This window comes from Equus quagga, chromosome 11 (genome assembly GCF_021613505.1).
Source record: "Equus quagga isolate Etosha38 chromosome 11, UCLA_HA_Equagga_1.0, whole genome shotgun sequence".
In the NCBI taxonomy this organism is placed as follows: Eukaryota; Metazoa; Chordata; class Mammalia; order Perissodactyla; family Equidae; genus Equus; species Equus quagga.
In genome coordinates, this window is record NC_060277.1 from 28,294,738 (window position 1) to 28,314,508 (window position 19,771).

Consider the following 19,771-nt stretch of genomic DNA (forward strand, 5'->3'; position numbering starts at 1 on the left):
GGGCACCCTACTGCTCGAGTTACCCTCCCAGGGGATGATCAACCAACGTCGCTGGTCGCAAGATGCTGCCCGCCCCCCTACTCATGCCCAAACAAGGACAGAATCGAGAAGTAGAGAGGAAACGAGGACAGCAAGAAGCGGGTGTTTCAAACTGATCCCGGCTGTGCAGACGCGGCGCTGGAGTTGCAGGAGCCCACGGGGAGTCCTGGCCGAGGCCCGGGGCTCCGCCCGCCGGGGGGCGCCGGGGTGGCAGGCGCGTGCGCGGTGCGGCCCCAACCCCGGCCGCCGCCGCCGCGATGACTATTTTAGTCCAAGCCGCTGCCAGCGCGGGGACCCTGCACGGGCGGAGGAGCCTCCCGACCCGCCCATCGGCCGCGGCGTTCGCGTCGGGCGCCCGTCGAGTCGCCGTGTGCCCCGCGCCCCGCTGCTGTCGCCCCAAACTTCAGCCGGCGCCGCCCAGGCTCGGGGCCAGGGACAAGCCAGGTAAGGAGCTGGGGGCGCAGCTGCCGCCGGCTCCCCCCCGCGCGCCCGGCTATTTGCAGCCTCGAGCTTCCGGGGCTAAATCGAGAAGCGAAAGTTGGATCCCTGCTCCGCTGGGAGCAACTTTGTCGGCCCCGGCGGCGGCCGCCCGTTCCCCGTGCCTCGGCCGCGGGGAGCCGCCCTCGCGGGGCTCCCTGTCCTTGTCTGCCGCTCTTCACCCCCGGTCTGAGCGCCGCGGCCACAGACCCTCAGGCGCCAGCTGCCGCGATTCGGGTCTGGCAGCGCCAGCGTCCCCGGGCGCTCGGGTTCCATCGGGTGCCCGTTCCCGCGCTGTGCCGCGGGCCAGCCCTTGGTGAGCTCGGCCTCTCCCCTCCTTGCTTCGCTCCGGGGGCTCCCCGTCCCCGAACCTACAACGACTCCCCCTCCTTCCTGTAGGGCCGCCGGGTCCTAGGCGGAGGCAGCGCGCAGCCGGGCGCATCGTGTCGCTCAGCCCTTCCCGGCGCTGGCTGTTCGAGGTGGGGCACGGCGCTCACCGCACACCCTCGTGAACCGAGAGCTCCGGGTCAAGGAGAACAGTTGACGGTGACGTTCCTTCTTGAAGGAGCGAGGTGAGTGGGGCCCCTGGGGAGCGCAGATGGCTGGGGAACCCGTGATCCTTGCCACCCACCCGCACCCTCGTTTCCGAGGCTTTGGGAAACGGGTTGTTGGCCAGACGAGTCCCGGAAGCTGCTTGCTTTGAAGCAAGAATAAGTGCGAAAAGACTGTTAGCAACGTAATGCCCCTTGCCGTTCCGAAGATGTGCAAAGGTTCCGTTAGAATTACGGAATGAATTGAGTAAGTCTACTAGCGCGACTTTTGCTCATTGCTTTTTCATTTTTGTAGTTTGGTGAAGGGTTAATGTTAGTTTCACCATTTAGCCCTGCTTATACCAATTTGAAAACCAATAGATAAACAGGACCTTACCAGAACTGGTGATTTCAGGAATTAGACTCCGAGAAACTAATAGGAGAAAGAAAATTTCTCTTGATTTAGTCAAAATTAATCTGAACGTTTACCAATTTACCAGTCTAACCTTCCTCGTTAGAGCCATTCGTTCTGTATATAAGCATTAGTTCAGTGTAAGCCACATAAATCCATTAAGCAATGATCAAAGGAAGCTGAAACAGACAAGATCTGACCGATATTTATTGACAATAGGCAACTGTCTATTTGAAAATAGACATATAGATAAATAATACAGATATACATACAAATTAATAAATTATATATAATGAATATATAATGTTAATTATTATGCAATACATAATGCATACAGAAAATTAAATATATAGACTATATTCTTTCTTTAATAAGGTGTGGTGCATCAAAATATGTTGTAGGATTATCCTCCCCTTTGAAAATTCATATTACTATTTCCCTGGTTCTGGGGTCAGTAGCTCATAGTTTTCCTAGCATTTCTCTTGACCAGAAATTGGTATTTTTAGTGCCACTTGAAGAACTTCTAAGAGCCTGAAATTGAACTACAGTGGATTCGTTGGCAATACAGATGTAATCGGGTGGGTGTGGGGAGAAATATGTATTAATTAACCTACTATATAGATGTGTCTTAGAGCCACAGGCTATTAAAACTTGAGGGAGTTTCAAAGACCATCTGGTCCAGCTGTCCCTGTTCCCAGGAAGAAGCTGACCCAAGGAGCAGAAGGGACTCTCCCTGGCTCATGTGGCTCCTGGGGCTTGTGATGTAGACCCTGGCTCGCTCAACCTCAGGAAGGCGAGGCCCTCTCCTGTCTTTACTTTGGGGTTTGGGGAGACTGAAAAAGTGATTTCTGAAAGTGATCATTGCCTTTGTGTCCCTTCCGTATAGCTTCCACCTCTGCCCCTGGCATTCTTTACAGAGGTTAGGCCTTGGATATACAAAGATGAATATGACATTATCCCTGCCTCAGAGAGAACATAGGGTAGTTTAGAAGAGCAAATAGGACAATGAGAGTGAAAGCTCATTCTAAAGAGCCGTAGAAATGTTAGGTATTATTGGCTTATGTAAGGCGAATACATAAGCTGACATTGACATTAGCATATGAGTGATAGAGGACGTTGAATATCATTCTCCCTCCTGCAGAGATTATGAACTCAATTCTGATTTTGGTCCTTGAAAGCAAATTTTTCATAAATGGAGTTATTAAAATAATGATGTCCCCCCCATCCCAATAGGCTTATGTTTTTATTGATTCAGACGTTTGGAAAGTAGTTGACTTTTTATGAGTTCTTTCCTTTTTGCAGCAAATCAATATCTAAGGCAACTATTTCTCATATTTATGAGCTATTTCAGAAGGATGGGAAGAGACCTTTAATTGACTTGATTTCATTCACAGTTGTAAATTTGTGTGTATTTTTTATCATTTTAAGAGATTTGGAATTCTGTCACATTTATTTGTTAACATCCTTTCAAACCTGTACCAATTATTCTGCCCCCTAAAACCTTTATTTTAGTATGATGAAAAAAATGGAAAAGTACAGTTTATTGTATGACCTTATTTGGAAAGAAATTCATATTTCTAAACCAAATTTGAAGGTATTTTGGGTCCCAATTTGGAATGCTTTCCCTGAAACAGAACAGTTCATGTATCCTGTAAATCTACATAGTTTTTGTCAGGGCCCAATTTGTATAATTAATAATAGAAAGAGTTTTTTAAGCACCAGAGACCAAGGGCAGGTAATATGGTCTGGAAATAGTGCTGTTTTGTGTTAAGGTTTATGTAAATATGTGGAAAATGTATATTGTTTGAAATGTATTTGCTCCAGATTTTAATATTAAATATTCAAATGTATGTTCATGACCCCTCCTACGTGTAGGAAATCTGCAAGTTTACTACTTTTCAACTTGTGAGATGCTGCCAACTAGAATTTTTGTGGGAAAGAAAATAGAGATTTGAATTACACAGTAAAAGAAGGAGTAAATGTATCTTTCGTGTATATATAAATGATGATGATAATGTGTTTATTATGTGCATATATAGTGTGGAATGAATAAATGTATGATGTAATGATTAAGGACAAAATTAGAGCCTCCCAAATATCCTAAGCCTTCAAAGAGTAAACATTAGGGTGTTAATTTTTTGAGAGTATTCAAAAAATCAGTTTTTCCCGTTATTTTTCGTGTGTTTGGATTCAGTGTCACTAGTGGGAATATAATGGAAGCCGTACTAAACAACTTCGTTATTGCTGAGGTTTATGAACATTGGTGATTGTTTTTGAGACTAGTTGGTTCCCTCATTTCTCTCTCTCCCACCATGTATGTTTATATACCGATATATAGATATAAAGAGATATAAACAGATACAGATACATATATGTGTCAGGGAATAGCTGTGCACTGTAATGCTAAGTATTTTATATATTTTGTGTCATTTAATCATAAAGTCAGAAGAGGTATTATTATCATCAAAGATAAGTAAATGGATACATTTAATATGTGACAGAACTAGATTTGAACACGGATCTGTCTAATTCATAAGCACCAGAGAAGTCTATTTACCAATATTTAGTTCCCAGAAATAATTTGGATAGACTACCTATAGGAGTGATAAGGTACAGCTACCATTTGTATGACTGTCTTTTTGTTTCTTTGTTTTTACAGGAGCTTTCCAGATGAATTATACCGAGTCCAGCCCATTGACTGAATCAACAGCAGTAGGTTTTACACCTGAGTTAGAAAGTATCACACCTGTGCCTTCCAATGGGACCACTTGTGAAAACTGGAGAGAGATACATCATCTAGTTTTTCATGTAGCAAATGTTTTTTTTGCAATTGGGTTGATTATTCCAACTGCTCTTCACCTTCATATGATACTTCTTAGGGCGATGTTTGCTATAGGTAAGATTCTAACTGAGATACTATGGAACTTCTGTAACTGGCGTCAGCTGCGTTTTGTCCGGGGGGCTTCAGGTCTGTAGCATACCAAAAATATAAGTCTTCATGTGAGAATTAGCAATATATCAAATATCTTAGAGCATAGGCCTCCACATGCCGCATCCTCCTTTACTTACTTTAGATAAAACTAAGTGTGTTTTCCTATGTTGCTTAGATTTTCCAGATATCAGAAAAGCCATTCTTGTGCAAGAATGTGGACTCTGGAACCAGATTGTGTGATTCGAATCCAGGTTCCAACACTTGCTAACGGTGTAACTGTGGCAAGGGATGTAACTTCTCTATGCCTCAGTTTCCCCATGTGTCAAATGAGGGGAAAAATAGTAGCACCTCCTGGGATTGACTTGAGAATTAAATGAGTGTGTGTCACATATATATTTGACTTATAATAGTACTGGGACATAGTAAGAACTATATAGTCTTAACTGATTATTTGAATAGATGTTTACTTGCTGTGGCCAGTAAAACAACATTGGAAACAAAAGCAATTACCCACACACAATAGTTCAAGTTAAACTTTTTTTTTGAGGAAGATTAGTGCTGAGCTAACATCTGCTGCCAATCCTCCTCTTTTTGCTGAGGAAGATTGGCCCTGAGCTAACATCTGTGCCCATCTTCCTCTGTTTTATATGTGGCATGCCTGCCACAGCATGGCTTGACAAGCAGGATCCTAACCGGCGAACCCTGGGCCACGGAAGCGGAACATGCAAACTTCATCACTGTGCCACTGGGCTGGCCCCTCAAGTTAAACATTTTTGGAGGCCCCAGTAACCCTGATGAAGTGGGTTAAATTAATTCATGTCAAAATACTAAAATAATTGAATTATTTTAGACAGTGATTCTTGATAAATTACTCTCTATGTGATTATTTTCCTGATGATTCATTTATTCAGGTGCATTTTTAAGCACCTGTAATGTGTCAGACAAAGGTTGAAGAAGGCAGTCTCCATCCTTGAGAAAGACACTCTTTTGGGGGCCAGAGAAAATCAGATAGGCAGTCACATATGACATGTCAGATGCTGGGATGCTGGTGTGCAGCCAGTGCCGGGCAGAAATAGAGAGGATGGGCTCTGTGGAAAGGCAGAGCAAGATCCCACTGAGGAGATGACGTTGGAGCTGGCTTTTGGAGGATGAGCAGGGTTTCTCTGATTGTGAGCATGTGTGGTAGCCAGGTAAAGGGCACAGGGGAGAGGGAAATTCAGCATATTGAGGGACAGTGAAGAGTAGCTCATTGTGCCCAAAATATATGAAAAATGACAAGGAACGGTCAAAGAAGAGGCTGGAAGGGTAGCCGGAAGGTCACTGGAGGGACTTCTGTGGCTGTTGCCTCTGAGTAACCTAGAAATTGCAGCAGGAGGAGCAAATGTTGAGTAAAAACAAAAACAACACCCTATAAAAAGCAAAAGTGTTTGAATCCTGGGCGCGGACATGGCACTGCTCATCAAACCACGCTGAAGCGGCGTCCCACATGCCACAACTAGAAGGACCCACAACTAAGAATACACAACTATGTACCGGGGGGCTTTGGGGAGAAAAAGGAAAAATAAAATCTTTCAAAAAAAAAAAGCAAAAGCTAATTATGAATTTTAAGACAGAGTTTTGGAGATGGAACAGACCAAGGAGATCACTAGTCCAAAACTTTATAAATAGAGAAACTGAGGCCTGGAGAAGTTAAATGACTCATCCCAGATTAAGACCAGGAGAAAGTGGCTAAACCAGGACTATGATGCTGGCCCTCCAGCTTCACAGTCAGTCCTTCCATTATGTTACCCCGTCTCCTTTAAGTAATTGCTAGATAATATTATTTAAAGAACATCTAAATTTTTATATTTTGGGCCATTATTCAGGTGCCCCAAATCATTCTGATAAAATAAAAAATTGCAAATAAATAACTTTTTAAAGTGAGAAGTTAGCTTTTATGTCTGTATGTGTCACTGATATATCAATTGATAATTTATTTTAAATTAAAAATATATATTGACTCTCCCATCAGAAAATTGATCAAAAGAAACTGGAAATTTGTAATTTGTACAAACCTTTTAGAAAACAATTCTTCAGTGTCATCAAAATCTATAAATTTCGTTCCCTTGACTTACTGTCAGGTAATGCACTCTAAGCAAGCAGTCTCAAAAATAGATAAATTTGTATTTATAAAGCTGTTTTGACTACTTATCAAAAATTACACCCCAAAAATCTCATTTGTCTACCAGTAGGGAGATGGTTAAATAAATTATGGTTTAATCAGTTATAGTCATTAAAAACTACGTATATGAAGAATTTTAATGAAATGAAAAAAAGCACTGCAGTAAGTAAAAGAGTAGATTTTTAGATTGTATATTCTATGGTTTGCCACCAGATGAAAATGCATAAAAACTGCAAGTATCAGCACTGGTTTTAAGTATGTAGTAGAATTATGGATTTTTTTCCCCTTTTAAAAAATATTTTCTAGGGGCCGACTGGGTGGTACAGCAGTTAAGTTCGCACCTTCTGCTTCTCTGCGGCCTGGGGTTCGCTGGTTCAGATCCCGGGTGCGGACATGGCACTGCTTGGCAAAAGCCATGCTGTGGTAGGCATCCCACATATAAAGTAGAGGAAGATGGGCACGGATGTTAGCTCAGGGCCGGTCTTCCTCAGCAAAAAGAGGAGGATTGGCAGCAGTTAGCTCAGGGCTAATCTTCCTCAAAAAAGAAAAAAAATTTTCTATACTTCACAAATTTTCTGCAACAAAGTATGGGTTTTTTTTTTTCGTAATCAGACAAAAACCAAAATGTAACTTAGTGTGTTGTTTGGCTTCGATATTTCTAGAATGTGTTTGGCTTATTTTACATACAGAGGATAGCAAATTTATTAAGCTACCTTCTGAAGCTGTTCTAGACATCTCACGTGTGAACTTTGTTATTCAACAGGGTGTACCCTTTATATCGTCTGGGCCACTCTCTACCGATGTGCCTTGGATATCATGATCTGGAACTCTGTGTTCCTGGGTGTCAACGTTTTGCATCTTTCATATCTTTTGTACAAGAAAAGACCGGTAATTACTAAAAATTAATCAATAAGGAAGAGATTTTAAAGGTTAAAACCTTTTAAGGTACTTTGTTCAGACTTGTGAAGAAACATGTAACATCTTTATTCCTTTTAATATCGTTTCTTTGAAGATTAGACTTTTTGTTTATATACGCCTGAAGGTGAAACATTTGAATAGCATGAAATTTGTTCTGTAGACAAGTTTTTAAAACTTTTTAAATCATTAAGGCAATTTGGACATGAGAGAACATGACAATTTTCTCTCTTTTTTTAGTCATATAACTTCATTATTTCTTTTGTCTCCTGATATTTAGATGTCACTTGGGAATATCTTTGCCTAGTTATAAAATTAATTATTCATAGGCGATTTCCATGAACATACCAATGATTGACGAATAGCTCATGTTATTATTTTATGCCATTTTTTTAAATGTAATGACTGTATATTTTTTTTCTTACGCCCAAAATATTCATTTAACGAAGTCACCATTTTTGGTGAGTTGTTACCAAAACACTAGTATTTAACTTTTTCTTTTCAACTCCAATTGATCTTGTTGTGTTTCCTTAGTCATACTAAGAACAAAAAGGGGTAAATAGAATAGGAAAACAGCATGGCTCCTAGACATCGCTCCATACATAGTTTCTGACTGTCCAAAGCACACCAATATTCAGTAAAGCAAAAGATGTAATACTTGTCCTAATCTTATGTTCAAGGCCAGACGTGTGTAGAAAACTATTAGAAAATAAGACAATTCATAGGAAATTACAATTTGAATGGCACAGATGATGTATGTAATAGGCGTTCTCCTAAACTGTAGCCTCCTCAAACACTGTAACCTGGGTTGCTTACTGTATTACTTCATTTTCTCTAGCTTATGCTGTGTAATAAACAACCCGAAAATCTCAGTGACATATGATGCAACAGGTTTTTTCCTCACCCACCTTAGACGTGGACTGTGGCAGCTGTGTGGCAGCTGTGATTCTGTTCCATGTGTCTTCTTCTTTTCAAGTCTCTGCTGAAGCAGCAAGTTCTGTTTGGACGTGCACTCTCGTGGCAGAGAGAAATGTACAAGAGAACAAAAGAGAGACACCCAGTATCTCTTAAAACTTCTGCTCACATTTCATTGGCCAAAGCAAGTGACATGGCCAAGTCTGACAATGTGGGAGTAGGGTGGGGCAAGGGAATGTGTAATCATATTACAGGAGGTGGGAGCAGCAAATCACTGAGAACAGTAATATCATCTACCACACTTACTGTCGTATTCTCTGTTCCTGTCAACCATGATTCACACATCATAGGTGCTCAAAAAAACATTTGATGAGTGGATGCTTTCAAAGAGAAGACTTCAGAAGGCTTTGTGAAGGAATTGGAACTTGAGCTAAGCCTTGTAGGATGAGCAGATTATGAATATGAGTCAATAGGTTTTTCAGTTCGTATGTTCATAACTGTGCCGCATTGGCTAGCGTGCATTCTGGAAATGAGACACGTTTGTGAATAAATTATTTTAAATACTCATTACTAGAGCTCTGGAGTGGAGGAGTTAGATGAAAGTAATAGTGAGGATTACAGTTTCAGAATATCAGAACTTGCTGGAATCCCAGGTTCTGAATATAAGGTTCAGAAGTTGCTGATGTGATGATCACACTGCGTACGTAAATCACTTAGCATCTGTGCTTTTGTTTCTTCTTGAACTGTCAGGCTACTTTTTTGAAGGATATAAATGCTGATTCTTCATTAGCATGAAACAGCAGGACAAGTAAGAGCATTGCAAATGCTTCAGTCACGTCTGAGCAGCTCTCATGATCAGGGTCTGCGGGCTTCATAGTGTAGCAGCCATGGATTTCGTTGGGATGGATGATCGTTTGAGCACCAGTCTTCGCTCACGTGCAGCACCATTTTCCCAGACTCGTGCTGGGCCCACAGATGGGCTGTGACCTGGGCCTTGGATAGTCTGACAATAGGGACAATTTTCCTTTTCTCTTCTCCAGTAGCCATCTTTACTTTCCAGGGGTTCTCCAGTCTACAGAGTTTATTTTAGCTTAGGATGAAATTGCTGTGCTGGAACCCTTTTATATTCCACTTCGCTTCAGAATAAGAAATGAGAAGCAAACTTTGCGACCGTGGATGTTTGTTTTCCTATATTGATGCATTAAACAATAATTACATGTAGATAAAGTGCTGAAAGTGTGTTTGCATGAATTTCTTTCCACATTGATGCCTGTTTTATGTGTTTATTTTCTTGCTGTAATGTTTCAAAGTTCATATAATTTCTTTCTGTGAAGCAAGTGTTCTAAAAATGAAAGGATCTTGTGTTATTTAGAACGTTTTGCTAAGATCAGGGAGGTGAATGTTGTGACAACATTCAAAACCTCCACAGTTGCTTAATGGTGTACAGGAAGAGATGTGATCAGTAGTGCAAATCTTTCCCATATGCTCTCAGAGTTCAGTCCAACCGCAAAAGTGCCCTTTTAGCAAGTAAGCTTAGGTCACCACTTGCTCTCTGTAAGATTCCATTTGTTTGTTCTCAAAACCGTGTTGAGCCCACGGAAGCCAGTGTTTTGGTGTTGCCGCTTTAGTGCAGCATCTAGCCATTGCTGCATTTCAGGTGAAGATTGAAAAGGAACTCAGCGGTATCTACCGGCGGTTGTTTGAACCGCTCCGTGTGCCTCCAGATTTGTTCAGAAGATTAACCGGACAGTTCTGCATGATCCAAACCTTGAAAAAGGGACAGACTTATGCTGCAGAGGATAAAACCTCAGTCGACGACCGTCTGAGTATTCTCCTGAAGGGAAAGTAAGTGGTCCGTGGAAGTTGAAATTCCCAGTTTGCCTTGAGTCTTATCATAGCGTCTGGGTAGGAAATGAATGGAAGGGCATGTTGCTAACTGATGGAGGAAGTAGTCACAGAGTTTGTCACTGGTGAAATTTCATTTTACCACAGCATTTTAGAATAGGGCAACATGTTAATGTTACGTAGAATTTGCTGCCCTGAATCTTGTTGATGTCAGGATTTTCAATTAATATATTTTTTTTATTTTTTTATTTTTTTTTCCTTTTTCTCCCCAAAGTCCCCCGGTACATAGTTGTATATTCTTCGTTGTGGGTCCTTCTAGTTGTGGCATGTGGGACGCTGCCTCCGCGTGGTCTGATGAGCAGTGCCATGTCCGCGCCCAGGAATCGAACCAACGAAACGCTGGGCCGCCTGCAGCGGAGCGTGCAACTTAACCACTCAGCCACGGGGCCAGCCCCTCAATTAATATTTTTAACCTTTTATTTAAAATTAATGAGTCAACGCTGAAGTAGGTTTAAATTAGGCATTAAATTTCAAGAAGCTTATGCATATTTCAGAGGTGATTTATTTTTTGAATTTCACAAAAATGCAACTTCCAGCAACATCAGTCTTCTGGAGAGAGAGCCAGTGTATATTGTTCTGGCATAATTATTCATACCACCCCTTTCTCTCTCAAAAGTGTCTGAGTTTGAGGGGGCGGCCCAGTAGTGTAGTAGTTGAGTTTGGCACTCTCCACTTCAGCAGCCTGGGATTTGTGGGATCAGATCCTGGGCATGGACCTAAACCACTCATCAAGCCATGCTGTGGCAGCATCCCACATACAAAATAGAGGAAGATGGGCACAGATGTTAGCTCAGGGCCAATCTTCCCCAAGCAAAAAGAGGAGGATTGACAACAGGTGCTAGCTCAGGGCCAATCTTCCTCACCAAAAAAAAAAGTGTGTGAGTTTGAGTAATAAATTATATGGTCACTCCAGCTATAAGAGCAATGATAACCAATGGAGGGCACACATCTGATGCGATGCAGGATGCTGTCTTTTTGTTTTTCTTGTTATTGGTGAAATTTATTTTGAAATAAACACTTATGCTTCAGGAAGTGCTTTTAATTTTGCCAGTCATCTGTGGAGTCTTTCAAACTTGAATATAAAATGCAAAGCCATAAGATTATGGAAATTTTAAGGATTGTCATGTTATTGGTGAAACATCATGTGTTTATTAACATTAATTTCTGTTATCAGAATGAAGGTCTCCTATCGAGGACATTTTCTGCATAACATTTACCCCTGTGCCTTTATAGATTCTCCTGAATTTAGATCAACTCAGATGCACAAAGGTGAAAAATTCCAGGTATGTTTTGGCATGATTTTTAAGAAGATTGAAACTAGTTTATGTCTCATTCAAAATCCAAAGGATATTAATAGAAAAGTGGCCATGATTTGTTGAAAAAAGAGATTACCGTATGGTATGTATAGCATGATCCCATTTTTGTAAAACTTAAAATAGTGCATATATGTGCACAAGAGAGGTCTAGAAAGAGGTACCCAAATTGGGACGTAGTATTAACACATTGCTGGTTTGTGAGGTTGATTCCTTTTTTGTTTTCTTCATTTTTGCTTATTTGAATTTCTACAATTTTTCTATTGAAAACATCTAACGCCTTTATTATGAGAAAAAAGGAAAATGTCAGTTGTGGATAGTCAGTGTTCCTAAGACTTGTCATTGGTTACTTTTACTGGGGAAAAGCAGAAAACTGGCTTTGCCCTACAGAACTTCTTTTGTTAATCCCTATGAAAAAATCTAATCATTCTACTCTTTTATGTTTAATGAATATGTTTAAGGGCAAAGAATGAAGGTTTTCAGAGTTAAAATAATTAGAATGTGTACCACTCGCGTGATTCTTTTTGTTATCTTAAAAAACATTTGCTCCATTATGTGGCACTTTGTTGGGATTCTTTTTGTAAGTATCCAGTCCTCCTATTTTATTCCCCTCCTTATTGGTAGGAAAGTCACCAAGAAAATGGGTGAGCGTTTCCTTTCATCTCAGCCTCTCGATAAACAGCAGGAAGGAAATATCCTGAGAACGGGGTTGCTTATGAGCAAGAGGGTAAATCTATGTAGGTAAGAAATGGAATAGAAGGTAATGTTGTCACCTGAGGGAGGAAACGTCAGTGTTTCTTGATGACAAATCTTATTTTTGAGTCTCATTTAGAGACGCTATACAATTTGGGAGATAAAAGGGAAAATTTACAGACACAGTGTAGTTTAGTTACAATGATTTCAGCCCTGCCCTGCTCCCACCTGCCCTGCCTGAGTAACCTTCCTGGGTTACTAACTGCACAACTTGTTAAAATTAAGTGTATTTCCTAGAAGGTCTCATATAATTTCACTAACTGGGTACAGTGCTGTTCCCAAGCTGACTGAGCTTAAGATACCGAAGGAGAGAGCGAATGCTGTATCCTGGCTCCTGGTTCCTCTAGTTTACACGCTCACTGTGTGTTTGTGAAGGTCGGCTGTGCACTGAGATTTATGTTCTTATTGTATCTTTAATCACCACCATCTACAGACTCAGATAGGGCCACTTCTTTCCTGTGACCTCCTTACAATTTCTTTTTCCACAGTCCAGCTTTCCTCTCTTGTATCCATTTGTGTACAGTAGCAGGTGGTTTTACACAATAGCTCAGTCTCATATAATCCTGAAGAGACTGGAATCTGGGGAGAGGACGGGAACTGAACCTTCTTTGTTTCCAGAAGCAGGTGGCCCCTGAGAGGCCAGGGATATAACATGTGCTATCTTTTCCACTAGACTTCAAATTATATTATACAGTCATGTTCTGCATAACGATGTTTTGGTCAACGATGGACCACATGTAAGATGGTGGCCCCGTAAGATTAATACCATATAGCCTAGGTATTTAATAGGCTATGCCATCTAGGTTTGTGTCAGTATACTCTATGATGTTCATACAACGACACAGTTGCCTGACAATGCGTTTCTCAGAACATGTGCCCATCGTTAAGCATCGCATGACTGTCTTTATAATTAAGTTAACTGAAAGGAACTCCTACCACCAGTTACAATTCTCTTTCTTCTTGAGAACTGGGGGTTAGGATTTGGTAGTTGAGAAATGTTCCTGCTATTGCTATGAAGATTCCAAAAACATTACCAAAGTTCAGGGACCATAGCCAGGTGAAGGATATTTATTCAGCCTTTCCAAATACCAGTCAGCTTTCCTCTGCATAGAGTCTGGTGTGGCATTTCCTGATTGGTCAGTGCATTAAAACTCCTCCGGCATCCTCGAACCTGTGCCTTGTACAGATGGAGCAGACTCCATTAGAACAAGCCCTTGGGAGAGATTGTGGTGATTGTTTACAAAATGTTCCCACTGGCAGATAGTCAAGAGTAAAAATAGCTGTTGCACATCTGTGTAGGAGTCCATTGCCTCTTTCTGAAGCAAGTTCCCAATGAAAAATGTCATGTGCTCCCAGGGCCCACTTCTCATTACCTGTGGCAGAGGACACTTTAAAGTATCAGTGGTCAAACTTCTCCACCCACAGACTTTTTGCCTGCTAATCTCATTATTCTGTAACTCTGAATGGTTACATGTGTGCTGACAAGGAGCTACTTCCTTTGAATTTTTATTTCTTTAAATTCATTCTTTGGTAGGGGTGCTCGTGAATTATACAGTTGGGTGAAAGGAGGAAAGAAAGGCCAGTGAACTCAATGACTGTCCCTTGAGATTGCACACAAATGTTGAACAATTACATGTGGTCACTTCAATGACAGGTGTAGTGACAGAGCTGAGAAATCAGATTCTGAACTTACAGCTGCTCCCTCAGTGTTGACAGTCACTTGGGTACTTACAGATCAAAGTCGTTCCTTAGAACTGTGGATAGAATCTTGACTATCATTATTACAAAAAGTGGAAGTTGTCTTTTGTGTTTGGTTTCCTCTTCTTTGTGCCTTTGTTTTATATCAAGTGAGCTTCACCGTTTACATGTTTTTCTTTTGTATTCTGTCTCCCACTACTGCCTTCCCATAGTCGATAGCATGTCCTGTGCTGTGAAGCCTGAAAATCAAAGCTTTATTGACTTTAAGGGGAAAAGAATGTCTTGGAGGCAGATGTCCAAGCTCTTGTGAAATAAGGAATGCTAAGTTTTAATGGGTATTTAAATAAAACCTTATCTCAGCAGTAAGTAAATCTCTTGGTTAAGCTGCGTAGCAATTTCATCTGCCAGTGTTGATTCTGCTGTATTTTGGTGCTTATGAGAACTCAGTAAGCATCAGTTGAATAGACCACTTCTAGGGCATTTTCGAGTTCCTGGTGTGTGAAATGTATGATACATGAAGGAAAGAATAAATTCTCCCCTGGGGACAGTCAACCAGTTGTATTGTCAGACTGCTGTTTCCGATGCTAGCACATTGAGCCATTCCCTCAGACACCCTTGTTCTTATGTAATGTCTTCTCATTTTGTGAAGGTGTAGAATTGGTTTGGAATCTAAAGTGAGGGACTGAGCCAATGCCTTCAGGTCGCACAGCAAACCCGGTGACAAACCCTTAGTCTAATTCTCCACCTGAAAGAAATCCTTTTGTGTCTTTTATTGCCCTGCTTGCTCTTATTTCTTCACGAAAGTTCTTCTCAAGAACTCAAGCATGACACTGCTGAGGGACCCTAATAACTTAAGAAGCAAATTTATTTTACAGAAGCTTTAAAAATTCCTATATTGCTTAATAAAAATTCTTCATTAAAAATATGTTTTACTTAACTGTTGTGACAGGAAATCATTAAATGAAACTGTCTACTTGGCAGAAATGAAACATTAGCTGTCAAGTAAAATGACCTTGGTCAATATGCTACCTACCCACCTCCAACTAAACACCTGCTCTTATGGACTTGTAAGTTATTCATGCATACTGTAGGTATCGCTTATTATTTGAATACTGTTATTAAATTTAAATTTGGTAACAATTTAAACAGGTTTAAAGTATTTTTCAACCATCAATAGGAAATGGATTTGCTAAGCAAATTATAGTATATATTAAAAATATCATTGCCTCAGTAGAAGCTGGAGATTGTTAAAATTGTTGAAGAGAAGAAGTTAAATGCGTTATACATCACCAAGGTTCAATTTCGTTTTCTTCTCCTGGATGATTTCCAACTCCCCTTTTAACTTTTTCCCCCATTGCACATGAATTTTATTTTCCAAAGTCGTGGATGACATCTTCACAGAATGAAGGAACCCCAACCGTCCTAAACCTTTCTTCAGTGCTTGGGTGCGTGACTGGGCCACTGTGAGTACCCAGTGCACACCTTTCTCTAATTCCTCCTATACAATATTCTTTAGTTGCCTTGTGTTTACTTACCCATCTCCTCCTGTTTCTAGGAACTCTGCAGAACTGGCTTCACTATATACTTCTCTTCCTATAAACCTTGTCTTTTTTTGTTGTACATCTTTACTTGTTATCACATTCCTCCACTAGAATGTAGACTTCCTTACGTTGTGTTTAGCTGTTCTTTGCATGTGGGACTCTCAAGGGTGAGCCAACCTTGTGCACTTGGCCAGATTACTTTCGATGTGATGGTCTTGATGAATATTGAGCACATTGGGTAGATTTTGGCCTGGTGGGAAAATGTGTCTGGGCTGGAAGTCAGAAGTGCTCACTCCACTGCTAATTAACGTGTTCGTGAATACGTTTTTTTGGTGCTTCTCATTTGGCATCTGAAAAATGGGGAGAATATTACCTGTCTTATCTTAAAGGCAATTTTGAGGATCCACTTACAGGTAAATGTAAAAGCACCTAAATGTTTAAAAGTAAAATACGTAAGGTGAGTGGCATCATGTGCTGCTGTCATTCCCTGGTCATTCTCTGCCACTTTCCCCTGTTCTGTATTTGTCAAAACTCTTATTGCTGCCTGAGGGTGTCATATTTCTTTATTTTTTTCAGCCCTCTCCACCAGAATGTAAGCTTCACAGGGCAAGGATCTTGTCTGTCTTGTTCCCTATTTTAACCTCCGTGCCTTGTCAGTGTCTGGCATAAAGTTCACACATAATAATGTGTTTTGAAAGAACGAATGGAATTTAGTGTTTTATTGAATCATAGAGCTGCTGATACATTTCTTAAATCCAAATGTGTTTGGTTTTGGAGATTCCTACTTTTAATATAATAAATAAGTGCAAACTTTTTTCTAGGAGTATTGACCCGCTTTCTAAAGTAGCCAAACCTTCTGATTTGCTAAAGATCAGATTTTAGCTGTTGACATAAGGAGAGAAGCTGTGTTTTCCATTTTCTCTCTTGGTATACATAAATATGCCCGTGTCATCTGAAATATGTTTAATTTTATGACTAGCCAAGGGGAAAGCACTCCTTGGAAATATTTGTTCTGAGGCTCAGATATAACTTAGTGTCGATTTAAGAAACGTTTATTAATCTCCTACTTGGACAGGCGTTGGGTTTAATGCTGAGGAAGGAAAAATGGTTTCTGTCTCAACAGTATTGACATCCTTTTGTGAATTCCTTCGTATAATAAATACTCGTTGAGCACCACTCTGTGTTGGAAGCCGGGCATTCAGACAGGAGGATGCATTATTCCTGCCATCAGAGTGCTCAGGAGAGACAGATCTGTCAACAGATTCAGTAGATTTTGGATTCAGTGATATGTGTGCATCATGAAGCTCAGAGGAGGAGGACTAAATGATGGGAAGGGACCTGCGTGGGAGGAAGGGCTTCTTGACACTGAGCTGTGAGTGTGGCCATGGCCCTCACTTGGGAAACAATTTACTTGAGGAATACTTGAGCTCTGTGTAGTGTGATTACAGTGCTTTCCCACTTTCCGTGTAACAGTACGTAGGGAAAGGGTATGGTTTCCCAGTTCTGAGCTAACTGTGGGATCTCTGAGTGTCCCCAGTGGGCTACCCGGGAGCTAGCCTTGAAAGGTCACACACAAGAAATACCTATGACAGAAGGACCCTCACTAGCCACATTCATCAGTAATAGCCCGGGCCTTAAAACCAATTCACAGGAGGCCATTTTCTCATTCTCGAGTGTGTGTGTACACAGTCAGCTAGACAGAAGTTCTTTCATGCTTAACTTGCCTCACGAATCTTACCTCACTTCTTTTGCTTGAAGCTATATTCGTAAACTTCTGTTGTAATTGTCAGGGTGTAAAGAAATATTTAGCCAAAAATTATTTGTCCAATTGGAACATCAGTCTAGCGCACTTTACAGTAGCGGCATTGACACACTGGCCGTTGTCACCACACATTGTCACCACACCTCGCAGAACAAAACAACAAAACTCAGAGTATGTGCTTTTATTTAGCCTGAAGATTGCTTTTAAACGTAATTTTATATTTAGTTATAGAAGCTTGTGTGTATTGGGTCTTATTTTAATTTAACTGGTATGACAAATCATGGCTATAATAATATCCACTAAATTATTCTACTCCTTCCTTCCCCCAGATTACTACAGTCAGAATTCATACCCATAGATGTACTTGTTTCTTTCTATGTTGTTTCTTCGGCAGGTCACCATTATTGCAGATGATAACTGCAGATTTTTATGCTGGTCAAGAGAAAGATTAACTTACTTTCTGGAATCAGAACCTTTCCTGTATGAAATATTTAGATATCTTATAGGAAAAGACATTACAAATAAGCTGTACTCATTGAATGATCCCACCTTAAATGATAAAGTAAGTATTTTTCTGAGTGTCTTTATTTTGTTAAATAAATATGTATAGTGAGATATACCTCACTTTGTGCCATATATATTTTCCTAAATTTTCATCAATTACTCATATGTTAAGTGAAACGGAAACACTTGTAGTTTAGAGACCTTTCAGGGAATCATTTCTCAAGAGTAAGGAAGTATATTGTAATATATTTGCTGTGATCCAGTGAGGTGTCTCTAAATGTCAGGGACCTCCATTTGAGGTGATGAGGTCTGTCCTCTTCATATTAAACACTCTAAGGAAGATGGTAAGTGAGGCGAGGGAGCGGGGTTGGAGTAGGCCGGGGAAGGCAGGGCGGTGAGGAGGCTGCAGACTGAGAAAGGCTGACAAACCCCAGTGAGCGAGCGGGAAGTTAGCATTTTCACCCAGGTCTCTTCCAGTCTTGCATTTCCGCCTGATCAGCCCCGCTCCCGGAAAGCCCCTAAGTGACAAGAGAGGTCTGGGACGGAAGCCTGTGGCAATTCATTTAGGAATTTCAGAGCTGTGTAGGTCTTCAACAATGTACACTTTGATCTTCATATCCCCACATTTTCTTAAAAGGAAATTAAAATGATTACAGACAACAACTTGCAAAATATTGTTTCTGTGATAAGTACTGTTCTCGAGGGGCTTTGAGTATGCGTGAGTGCTCTCTTATAGTCATCTTATCTAGGCGGTTTATCAAATTCTGTTGGTACTTATTATTTTTCAGATTAGTAAGTAGGCTATTGAGTGTATTAAATTTTTTATAATGTATTTTAGTAATAGCTTATAATACAAATTATAGCTAACATTTAATTGGGTACTTACTATGTATCAGGTAATCTTTGATTTCAAGGAAAAGTATAAATGCTGCATAGAGGGAATATATGATCTAAGTCCCATCAGTTCTCAGAAATCTTAAAACTTTGCTTTGTAGAAGGCCAAAAAGCTGGAACACCAGCTCAGCCTTTGCACGCAGATCTCCATGCTGGAAATGAGGAACAGCATAGCCAGCTCCAGTGACAGCGAAGACGGCTTACACCAGTTTCTTCGGGGCGCCTCCAGCGTGTCCTCTCTTCGTAAGTTATCCTCAAACTGATAATACTCTCGGATTCTGATGGATGTCACTAGAAATAGACAGATGCAACTTTGATCAGAAAAATTACTTTGCAAGTAACTATTTGGCAACCTAAAGGTAACAATAAACATAATTAAATTTTTCCTAGGGACTTTATTTTCCGTATTGCACATCAGCTAAAATCCAGCTTTAGAACTCTTAGTTCCATCTCAGAAACTATTCACTTGTTTTGCCATATACTCTTCTTAAATACTGATTCACTGGCATAGTGTGGGAGAGTCCATATGGTTTGCTGGATATTTGGCTTTGTTGTTTTCATGATTTTAGTTCCAGTGAAAGCCTAGACCCAGCAATGTGTTAAAAATGGTGGGAACCAACTGCTGGATGTTTCACTGCTGGCTGGCTATCACAGTGGAAGCACCAAGAGTTAGGTGATTGGGTAATGGAGTATTCCAGAAGATGAAGGAAACCACTCAACACCCCTGTGAGTTACCTCATTCACACACCCACCAAGAGGCATGTTTTCCAAGAAGAATCTTGGATTGTTTAGATTGTTTTAAAGCATTCTAAGTAACACTAATGTCATGGATGTTGAAAGATAGTAAGTAAAATGAGATTAAAATTAAATTTAATTTTAAATTAAATGCTTAAAATTAATGCTTAAAATTATTTTCAGAATTATTCCAGGAATGATAGTATAAGAACTTTGAACAAATTCATGTGAAATAGCAAAAAGGCAGATGAATTCTCCCATTGCATAACCTAAAAACTATTAATA

At 40.5% G+C, this 19,771-nt stretch overlaps 1 protein-coding gene across 2 annotated transcripts in view; it reads left to right on the forward strand.

The window, feature by feature from the left end:
* The first annotated feature begins 227 nt into the window (after positions 1 to 227).
* BVES (blood vessel epicardial substance) overlaps positions 228 to 19,771 on the forward strand; it is a 38,533-nt gene continuing 18,989 nt past the window's right edge. Inside the window, exons 1-8 of one of the 2 annotated variants that reach the window (XM_046674942.1) lie at positions 228 to 483; positions 916 to 1,088; positions 4,118 to 4,354; positions 7,315 to 7,439; positions 10,039 to 10,226; positions 11,461 to 11,569; positions 17,748 to 17,915; positions 18,853 to 18,994. In XM_046674942.1, the coding sequence (XP_046530898.1) occupies positions 4,129 to 4,354; positions 7,315 to 7,439; positions 10,039 to 10,226; positions 11,461 to 11,569; positions 17,748 to 17,915; positions 18,853 to 18,994 (958 nt within the window). In that variant the 5' untranslated portion in view covers positions 228 to 483; positions 916 to 1,088; positions 4,118 to 4,128. Of the gene's footprint in view, positions 484 to 617; positions 833 to 915; positions 1,089 to 4,117; positions 4,355 to 7,314; positions 7,440 to 10,038; positions 10,227 to 11,460; positions 11,570 to 17,747; positions 17,916 to 18,852; positions 18,995 to 19,771 lie in introns of those variants that run through there. The other variant, XM_046674943.1, reaches the window with a different exon arrangement.